We start from the raw sequence: 10,923 nt of genomic DNA on the forward strand, positions 1-10,923 counted from the left end.
ATTCAATAAAACAAGCAAACTATGCAACGAAAATAGAAACTGTCGAAAACAAAACAATTTGTAATGATCTGAACAAATGCAATACTTCTGTAACTCCAAAACTTCTGAAATAATAGGACAATGTGGGAAATTTGTATATTAATCATGTATAAACAATTCAGAATTTTATCTCATTCTAGTGAATTTAAACAATTCTGCTACTGGGCGCAAAAGTTTCTGTTTTTTCACAGAATCAAATCAACTATCAACCAAATCATCCCAAAGTCTTTACTTGGCACGAACACTAATTAAAACACAAAAACACAATCATAACAGTAGCATAATTGTATGAACACTCAAAAACATAAACTATTGGGTTGTCTCCCAACAAGCTCTTTCTTTGTCGCCATTAAGATAGGCTTGAGATTTTATCGATGCTCACATGAAAGATAAGAATTGAAGCATTGAGAGAGCATCATAAAACATGTGACAAGTACATTTAAGTATAACATACTTCCTATGCACAAACATTTTATATGAAACCAAATTATCAAGACAATTAATATCTAGAAGCAAGGAAGAAGAAGGAAACAATAGCAATCTTAACATGAAGATAGGTAATTTAGTAACATGGAGATTTCTACAACCACATTTTCCTCTCTTATAATAAGAACACCGACAACTTGAATCGCCGCACGATGGGAAGGTTCCGCCGCCTCATCAATGACCTCACGCTCAAGGAGGTATACCTCAATGGAAGAAGATTCACGTGGTCCAACGAGCAAACTCCGCCCACCCTGGTGCACAAGGACCGTGTGTTTTGCACCGTGGAATGGGAGGACACGCACAGGGACTGCCACTTGAGATGCCTCACTTCCATTGTGTACGACCATTGCTCGCTCCTCCTCGACTGCGCGCCCATGCATGTGGCGCATCGGAGGTTCCATTTTGAGGACTTTTGGATGCGGCTAGACGGATTCAACGACACGGTTGCCGTGGCTTGGGGATCGGTGCACGACCCGGACCCTTTCCGACGTCTCATGCTGCGCCTCTAGAGCACTGCCCGCCGACTCACGAGTTGGAGCGCCAAGTCCAAGGGGAGCATACGTGACAAGATGGCCATCTCCCGCGTGCTCATATCACGTTTTAACAAAGCCCAGGAAGACCACGCGCTCTCCCCTCCGGAGGATTGGCTGCGAAAACAGCTCAAGATCTCATACTTGGGGCTGGCTTATCTCGAGCGCACGATCGCGAGGCAGCGAGCGTGGGTCACCACGCTCAAGGACGGCGATGCTAACATGACCTTCTTCCACCGGCAATGCTCATTCCGCCGACAGAAGAACCACATATTCAGCCTCGTGGTCGAAGGACACGTGATCACTGACCAGGAGGGAATGGCCCAAGCAGCCTTCACGCACTTTGACAAGCACCTTGGCTCCTTCGTTGCCCGCAACCACACACTGGACCTATCGCGGCTCATCGAGCCGCATGACCTGACCGACCTCGAGGCACCATTTAGCTCGGAGGAGATTTGGGATGCCGTCAAGCACCTCCCGGCCCGTAAAGCACCGGGACAAGATGGTTTTACCGCGGAATTCCTGTGGGCCTGTTGGAGCATTGTTAAACAAGACTTCATCGACGTCTTCCAGCAGCTTTTTGAGCTGCGCGGTCGCGGCTTCAGCAAGCTCAACCAGGCCCTCTTGACATTGCTCCCGAAGCATGCAGACGCCTGCCAGGTCCGTGACTACTGACCGATATTCCTCATTAACCTCATGGCGAAGATCTTCGCGAAGGTGCTATCGCTCCGCCTCGCGCCCAGATTGGGAGATATAGTTAGCCGCAACCAAAAAGCTTTCATCCCGGGACGGAGCCTGCACGACAACTTTTTCCTCATCAAGCAATCGATGAGGCTGTTGCACCAACTAGGAGCTCCGAGAGTGATGCTCAAGCTAGACCTAACGCGAGCCTTCGACTCCCTGTCTTGGCCCTTCCTCTTTGAGGCTCTTGGCCAGTACGGATTCAGACCTCGCTTCAGGGAGTGGCTTGCGATCTTGATATCATCGTCGAGCACTCGGATCATGATCAATGGTGAGCTGGGACCACCAATTTCGCACCGCTGTGGGCTGCGTCAGGGAGACCACGTATCACCGCAGCTCTTCGTGCTCGCCGTGGGCATCCTTGGGTGCCTGATCAGCCACGCCCACGACGCCGGCATCTTGTAGCGGTTGCACCCCCGACGAGACATACTGGCCATATCTCTGTATGCCGATGACATGATGCTCTTCTGCCATACCATGCAAGGTGACGTGGAGGCCGTCCGTGGGGTCCTGACCCTGTTTAGTGAAGCAAGCGGCCTCCGCGTGAACTATGCCAAGAGCTCTGCTACTACCCTTAGTGGTGACCCCGAGGCAGATGCTACAATTGCTCAGGTGGGATGCACGAAAGCGAAGCTGCCCATTACTTATCTCGGCATCCCGCTCACGCTACGCCGCCCCTCTGCCGCCCAACTACAACCCCTCGTCGACTCGGTGGCCGCTGATACGTCTCCAGCGTATCTATAATTTATGAAGTATTCATGCCATGTTTACAATGGTTTTATATGATTTTGGTATGATTTGATTAGAACTAACCCGGACTGGCGCTGTTTTCAGCAGAACTACCGTGGTGTTGTTTTTGTGTAGAAATAAAAGTTCTCGGAATGCGATGAAAATTAACGTAGAATTTTTTTGGAAAATATAAAAAATACTGGAACAAAAATCTACCGGAGGGTAGTCCTGTGGGGCCCATGAGGGTGGGGGCGCGCCCACCCCCCTAGGCGCGCCCCTGTGCCTTGTGGACTTCCCATGGGCCCCCCTAACTTGTTTTGACACAACCTCTCCTATAAATGCCCAAACTTCCAGAAAATAACCTAGATCGGAAGTTTTGCCGCCGCAAGCCTCTGTAGCCACAAGAAATCAATCTAGGCCCTCTCCGGCACCCTGCCGGAGGGGGCCATCATCACCGGAGGCCATGGAGGAGGATCCCGGAGGGGCCATTGCCATCATGAAGGCCAAGGACCAGATGGAGAACCTCTCCCCATCCAGGGGGGAGGCCATGGAGGAGGAAGCACAAGGGGGAGAACCTCTCCTCCTTTCTCTCGGTGGCACCAGAGTGCCATCGGGAGGGGAATCATCGTCGCGGTGATCGTCTTCATCAACATCGCCATCATCATCACCATCCTCATCTCTTTTACGCGGTCCACTCTCCCGCACCCCGCTGTAATCCCTACTTGAACATGGTGCTTTATGCCACATATTATGATCCAATGATGTGTTGCCATCCTATGATGTTTTGAGTAGATTTCCTTTGTCTATGGGTTGATTGATGATCTAGATTGGTACGGGTTGTATGTTTTATTTTGGTGCTGTCCTATTGTGCCCTCCGTCTCGCGCAAGCGTGAGGGATTCCCACCGTAGGGTGTTGCAATACATTCATGATTCACTTATAGTGGGTTGCTTGAGTGACAGAAGCATAAACCCGAGTAAGGGGGTTGTTGCGTATGGGATAAAGGGGACTTGATGCTTTAATGCCATGGTTGGGTTTTACCTTAATGATCTTTAGTAGTTGCGGGTTCTTGCTAGAGTTCCAATCATAAGTGCATATGATCCAAGAAGAGAAAGTATGTTAGCTTATGCCTCTCCCTCATATGAAATTGCAATGACGACTATCGGTCTTGTTAACAATTGCCTAAGACAATTCCGCACACCGACCCATCATTATTCCACACTCGCTATTTATAATATTTAGTAATATATTCTAAATTTATGATAACATCACCTACTTTTATGTTTTAGCTCTCCGATATCATGCATTATCCTCTTCATACCCACAACGTAGTTTTATTTCTCGTTTCTAGTTGGAAGCAAACGTTCGGTGTACATAGAGTCGTATCAGTGGCAGATAGGGCTTGAGAGAATATTGATCTTACCTTTAGCTCCTTGTGGGTTCGACACTCCATACTTATCACTTCCACCATTGGGAATTACTACGATGATTCCCTGCACTTGGGGATTATCAGCCGCCCGGCTCCCCACATGGAAAGCATGGCTCATGAACAAAACCGGGCGGCTGGCTTTGGTTAAATCGGTGCTCGTCGCGATCCCGATACATCAACTGCTCACGTTTGCGCCACCCAAGAAGACCCGGAGGCAGCTCTAAAAGATCCAGCGCGGCTTCTTGTGGGCTGGGCGCGCTGCTGCTAACGGCGGACACTGTCACGTCAACTTGCGCCGTGTGTGCCGTCCGCTTGAGTACGACGGGCTGGGGGTCCAGGACCTGGAGCACGCTGGCCTCGTGTTGCACCTACGTTGGCTGTGGTTCTCGCACACGAACGACGACCGCGCATGGCAAGGGCTTGACCTCTAGTTTTCCCGCGAGGAGCGCGCATTGTTCTTTGCATCGACGACCATGGCGCTTGGCGATGGATTGATGACACTATTTTGGGATGACCGATGGCTCAACAGTCAGTCTGTGCGTGAATTCGCACCGGCACTCTACCAGTGCATACCCAAACGGCGACGCAAATCAAGAACGGTGGTCACAGGCCTTAGGGGCAACGCTTGGGCTCATGACATATAAGGAGTGCTCGGGATTCATGAGATTGGCCAATACCTGATGCTTTGGCAAGCCGTGCAGCACATCAGCCTATCACGCATGCATGGCCGAATGCTATGGAGATGGACGGCTAGTGGCACCTACCCGGCACAGTCCTGCTATGCTGCAACCTTCCACGGGTTCATGAAATGCCCCTCTTGGAAGCTTACCTGGAAGAGCTGGGCACCGCGCCACGGCCGTTTCTTTCATTGGGTAGCCAGCCAGGACCGGTGTTGGACGGCGGAAAGACTCGCCCGTCGTGGCCTACAACACCACCCACGATGCCTCCTTTGCGATCAGGCCCAGAGTCAATGCGGCACCTGCTCCTAGAATGCCCGTTTCCGCGGCAAACCTGGCACGGCGTCCTGGCTGGGCGAGGATACCTTCACAGCCGCCGAACAACGAGCCCACCCTTACGGACTGGTGGCAGCGAACAAAAGGGTAGACCCCACATGTGCTACGGAAAGGCATGCAATCCATCGCCATGCTAGTTCCTTGGATGATCTAGAAGCAGCGGAATGAGTGCGTCTTCGAGAACGCGCGCCCCACGATTCACACACTCGTAGATAGGATTAAGGCCGAAGCCAAATGTTGGGCACAAGCCGGCGCAATGGGCCTCAGGGTAGTCCTCTGCACTAACTAGGATGTTCACTGATAGGGTGCTAACCCATGTAACCCTCACCTCCTAGGAGGATTGTATCTTCTCATCTTTTCAATGAAATGAAACACAAAGGTCCTTTGCCTTTTTCTCAAAAAATAATAGGTTAGATGTAGGATCATAATCAAATTCAACAATATAGCTATCACATTAAATATTCTCTTCATGATCCACATGCATAAAAGTCTTATAATCTTCCAAGACAGTGGGATTAACATTAACTAAAGTCATGACCTCTCCAAACCCACTTTTATAAAAAAAAATCATAAAATTAAGCACTCTCTGAATATGTGGGATTCTTTTTACCTAAAGTTGACACTCTTCCAAACACACTTTCAATATTATTGCAAACATCAATATCATATTCATCGTGAGGCTTGAATAAATTTTCAAGATCATAAGAAGCATTATCACCCCAACCATGATCATTACAATAAGTAGTGGACATAAAAGATTCATCATCCCCTTGTAGTTTTGCATATCATTAACATAATTGGCATTAATATAATTTATATTGACATCATTGCAATCATGTTTTCATTCAAGGAGCTATCATGAATCACTTTACAAATTTCTTATTTCAACACTTCATCACAATTTTCAGATTCATGATTTCCAAGCAAAAATTCACAGAGATAATCAAGTGCACTCAACTCACTAGCAATTGGTTCAATATATTTAGATCTTTTGAAAAGATTAGCAAGTGGATGACGATCCATATGTTTTTACTTTTACTTTGTGTTTTTGAGTGTTCACATGAAGGCAATTAAAATCAAGCAAACGAGCAAAGTGTAACATCCTGGTTTTTGCCCTTTTCTTTTTCTGATGATTTCCTTGGATTTCTTGATTTGATTTGCTTTTCCATGGCTATGTGGTTCTTAAACTTGGGAAGATCATGCCTTCCTAGGTTTTATAGTGGCTTGTCATCCTCATCATCATCCCAGATCATGTCATTTTCATCCTAGCCCAAATTCCAATATTCTTTTTTTCTTGGGAATATTCCTTTTCTATTAAAGGAATAACCCTTTAAACCCTAGGTTGTGAAGCAACCTATCTTTCTCTCACTCCATAAATCCCCAAATAATTATCATAAATTATTTGGGTCCTATATTGCTCAAATATGGAAAAATATTTCATTGGCATGTTCAAAAATCATCCTGCAATAATTATTTTCCTATTCTGCCCTAAATGGCACTTTGTGTAGGAAGTGCTATGTATCTTTGCTTGATTGATCCCAAACTTTTTGGACACCTTTTCATGTCCATATCATTGCCCCATGCTAAAATTAAACTCAATTTTCCTAGTAAATATTCTTGAGAAATTTTTCAAAGTTCCTTGCTGAGGGAAGCCTTTGTGATGGAAGTACTAGCTAGGAATATCCAAATGAGTTTAAACTTTGCAAGGTCCTTGATATGATAAAATAATGACTCTCCACCAAATTTGAGATCATGTCCTCACTCTATGTGAGCTACGCATAAAATCTTAGTCTCTGGTCAGATTTTCAGTTTGTGAAGCAACCATATTTTATATTGCTACAATTAAGCTGAAAATTTACCAGGACATTCTCCTATCCATATCAACTCTATCCACCAAGTTTTGGCTCAATTTCTTAATCCATTTTCCCTGTGCAATTTTTCCAAGTTTTTGTCCAGAGAGTAGCTTTGTGAAGCAAGTGTCACTTTGGTATTTCCAAATGGCCTGAAACTTTTTGGGCATCCTCATATTCCTAAATCATGGAGCCATGACCATTTTCAGCTCAATCCAATCAACTATGTGAGTGCCCCTTCATCATCTCTTAATATGGCCATTATGACACTTTCTACAGCAAGTACCATCTAAACTCCTCTTAAGCTTATTTTTGATGATCAACATCATCTTAGTATGTGATCATCACCAGACAAATCCTTTCCTTTGTTCCCAAGCTGATGTCCCCACTGCACAGCACAAACACTTGGTTGTTGGTTTGCTTTGGGGCCATCTGCAAATCTCTTATTTGCCCCTAGGATCTTTTCTTCTTTCATTGCACCTAAGGGCACTAAGGACGGCTCGACCTCCATTCATGTCTAGTAGATGCCCCGTGAGCTCCTGCGTCGCCCTGTGCCTCTGCCTCGTCCTGGTTCGCCATAAATGCGCCGCTAGCTCCATGCCCATGTCGCGCCCAGCCACTGTCCTCCATTAGAGCTTGGCGTGAGCTCGCCCGTGATGCTCTAGAGCTCTCCCCCGCGCCTATTTAAGCTCCCCTGAGGTCCTCCGCACCTCACTCATCCCTCCCCCCTCTCTAGTCCACCGGAACGGCCTCATCTTGCCTTGGTTCGCATGGCCGCCTCGGCCTCGGCCTGAGTCCGGCCACCTCAGGCCTCCCCTCGTCTCCCCTCCATGTTCACCGAGTCCCCCTCCTCCCACGAGTCGCCCCACACCTTTGCCCCCTCGCCGGAGTGCCCGCCTTACCGGCAACCACCACAACTGGTCGCCTCTACCTCCTCTCAGTTCCCTTCCACCCCGGTGTCCTCCACTCCTTCCCGGCGGCCTCCATCCCTCTGAACGGGTGCGGCGCGGCCCCGCGGTCCCACCGGTACCCTCGGCCGGGTCGGGGATCACCGGAGCTGGCCGACCCCTTGGCCATTTCCCTCCCCCGTCGCCGCTCTGCCTCACATGAGGCACGGGCATGGGAGGAAGGAGACGAGCGCCCGTGCCCTCTCCCCCTACCTGTGGGTCCCCCCTGTAAGCCTCTCCAGACCGGGCCTAGGTACATTAAGTGGAGACGGTTTTGCTGGAATACGTTTTCGAAGTCAGAAGGCATATTCTGTTCCTATTGCGGCTGAAAATATGTTTTCCTATTTAGTAAATGTAATCTGCCCGAAGGCGCTTTCTATTTTCAGCCGCCAGGGACCTGTTTGTGAGGATCTTTTTACATATTGGTCCCTGGTCTTCATCACCTCATAACTCCGCAACTATAACTCCTATTTAGGTGAAACCAACGCTCACTTCTTTGTCTTGTCGAGATCTTTCTGTTGGTATCATTTTCACTATGTCAGTGGAAACGACACCTATGGGGTCACTGGGATCCCTTCTACAGTTGGCGGGCGCGAGGTTGTGCGAAGAGCGGGTCTGATAGGGAGCACACGGATCGTTTACCCAGGTTCGGGCCGCGAAGATGCGTAATACCCTAGTCCTGCTTTGGTGGATGTATTTGGGTGTTCTTGTGTTCTGGAACTAGCTACAAGGTGCAACTTTGCCCAAAAGAGCCGAATCCCCCTCCTGGTCACCTCGGGCCTCCTTTTATAGAAAAAGGGGTTGCCACAGTGGCACACAGGAGGTGGAAAGGTCTACCGTGGATGAGTCTATCCTCTGAGACCATTGGATAAACGCATTTAATGCGCTACCGACGTGCCCTCCTTGCTTTCTCAGGGACGCCAGGGAAGCACGTCCCAGCTGTCGCCGCCTCGCCTGGCCTCGACACATGTCCAAGCTGATGAGGCATCATGGCGTCATGTTGGCTGGCTGCTGGGCTGGCACGGTAGCGGAGCCTTCATGAAGGGTCGCATGCCACCACGCAGGTGCCTGCTGAGTCGGTGTAGAGGCTGCCCGTCACCACGCAGGTGCCTGCCCAGCTGGTTGAGCTAGCAGCTGCTTGGGGACGGTGGTGGAATCTTGGCTGGCGCGGGCCTGTCAGTGGCCCTACTGATGCTCTCGGCAAGGGTCTTGCCAGGGGGCCGACAAGGGCCTTGTCGTGGCGTTGTAGTTGTCCCCAGCAAGGGTCTTGCCAGGGGTCTTGTGGATTTCCTCGGCTAGGATACCACCGAGGGTCGCCGTCTTCTGGTCCTCATCTGATCTAACATGTTGATGATCTTGACGAAGATTTGCATGCCACCACAGAGGCGCCTCCCGAGCCCTGGTTCTAACGTAGTTGGTTGGGTTGGAGCCTGCGGGCTCAAGGGTGGCTCACTCCGCTGGCATCTGCGGAGGCTGCCTCGGTAAGGCTCTTGCCGAGGGAGTCCACCTCGCCCTCTTGCTCTCCTGCGTTTCTGGTCTTGGCGTTGCCTTGGTTGCTTCATACTCAGCTTCTCTCTGGCTTCCCTCCTCTGCCCTGCTAAGTGTGGCTGTGGCGCGCGGCTCTGACTGCCCCTGCACAAGTAAAGGGGTCAAAAGAAGAGCCCCTACTTTTGTACACCGACAGGAGCCCCCGGGCCTGGGCCACACATAAGCGTGCCGCATTGTTGGGCCAGGCCCAGAACGATGCGCGGGCAGGTGGGGCGGATTTTACCGCAGTAACTCCTCGCCCGCTGCGCTTCCCCACGACCTGCGTTGAACGCGCGACATGGAGGGTCGTGCGTGACGTGGGGGTCATGCGTGGGGCAGTTTCCGCACGCATGCGTCACATCGTGGTAAAGAGGCGGCCCGCTCATTTACCCCCTGTTTCTTCTCCAATCTCAGAGCCGTCGTTCCTTCCTCCTTCCTCCTCAAGCCCCTGCTCTTGCTTCCCGCCGCTGTGTTTTCGCTGCCCTTTCCTTTCCACCTTTCGCAGCCGCCATGGCACCCAAGACTAGCAAGGGCAAGGGAGCGGCCAAGAACGCCGGATGGGCGGAGCCGCCGGAGAATGAGTTGGCGGCGCAGCGGACGGAGCTCGCCTACTTTCCCTCGACGGTCGACGCGGCCCACCTCCGGGACAACTTCAGGCCGCTGTGGGGGGTCAAGACGGGGGGAGAAACGACAGGGCATCCTGCCACACGCGTCATCCCCGCCAACTGCGGCAAAGCCGCCACGAATCGGTACCCGTTCTTCGTCGATTACTTCTCCTGCGGCCTTTGCCCCCCTTCTCCGATTTCTTCAATGACATCATGCATACCTTCGGCTTCCACCTCCTGGATTTCACCCCAAATGCCATGACGTGCATGGATCTTTTTGCCCATCTCTGCGAGGGCTTCGCTGGAGTGCATCCCAACACGGCGCTCTTCCGCCACTACTTCTTCCCTCGGATCCAGCAGGGAGGCGCCATCTCCGGTTGTGTCACCTGGATCCCGAGGTCCAAGGGGACATACCCGGAGGGCGCTCAGAAGGAGAGGTGGGAGGAGTGGTGGGGCCGGTGGTGCTGGATTGAAGAGGAGGATCCACAAGAATTCTGCCGGGTTCGCCAGGCGCCACCGGTTCGAGGAAACAACTGGAGCAGTGTCGACGCCGACGATGCAAAGCTCACGGTTGCCACCACCAGAATTCTTCGCCTCACCGAGGCAGGGCTCACCCTCGAGATGATTGGGGCGGATTTCATCCGCCGCCGAATCGCTCTGCTGCATAACAAGGGGAGGCCGGCCTGGCTCTTCACGAACGCGGCGGACATCATGTGACTCCGCCCTGGCCTCGACCACAACTTCACCGTGTTGGTGCATGCTCACTTCTGTCAGCGGCTCTTCCAGCTCGATGTGGACTGCGACGGCAAGGCCGAGAGGTCCGGCAAGGCCGCGAAGGCCGGCAAGGTCGCCAAGGGGCCCTTGTTTGGGTTGCCGGCGGGGGTGGTCCCGCTGAGCAATAACTCATGCCGAAGCGACATCATTGCCATGATGCCAGAGTTCAACGTGCACGGCCTCATCCCGAATTGGTCCGAGCCACCGGAGGATCAAGTGCATAAGTTTTTTGACACTCTGGAGGAGAAGTACATC

General features: G+C 51.0%; 1 protein-coding gene across 1 annotated transcript; it reads left to right on the forward strand.

The window, feature by feature from the left end:
• The first annotated feature begins 1,751 nt into the window (after positions 1-1,751).
• Positions 1,752-2,201, forward strand: LOC147960125 (secreted RxLR effector protein 78-like). The gene has a single exon (XM_087533159.1). It carries the CDS (start codon positions 1,752-1,754, stop codon positions 2,199-2,201), a length of 450 nt encoding a protein of 149 aa, XP_087389285.1.
• The last annotated feature ends 8,722 nt before the right edge of the window (positions 2,202-10,923 follow it).

The sequence above is a fragment of the Triticum urartu genome, chromosome 7A (assembly GCF_056163025.1).
Source record: "Triticum urartu cultivar PI428250 chromosome 7A, HENAU_Tu73, whole genome shotgun sequence".
In the NCBI taxonomy this organism is placed as follows: domain Eukaryota; kingdom Viridiplantae; phylum Streptophyta; class Magnoliopsida; order Poales; family Poaceae; genus Triticum; species Triticum urartu.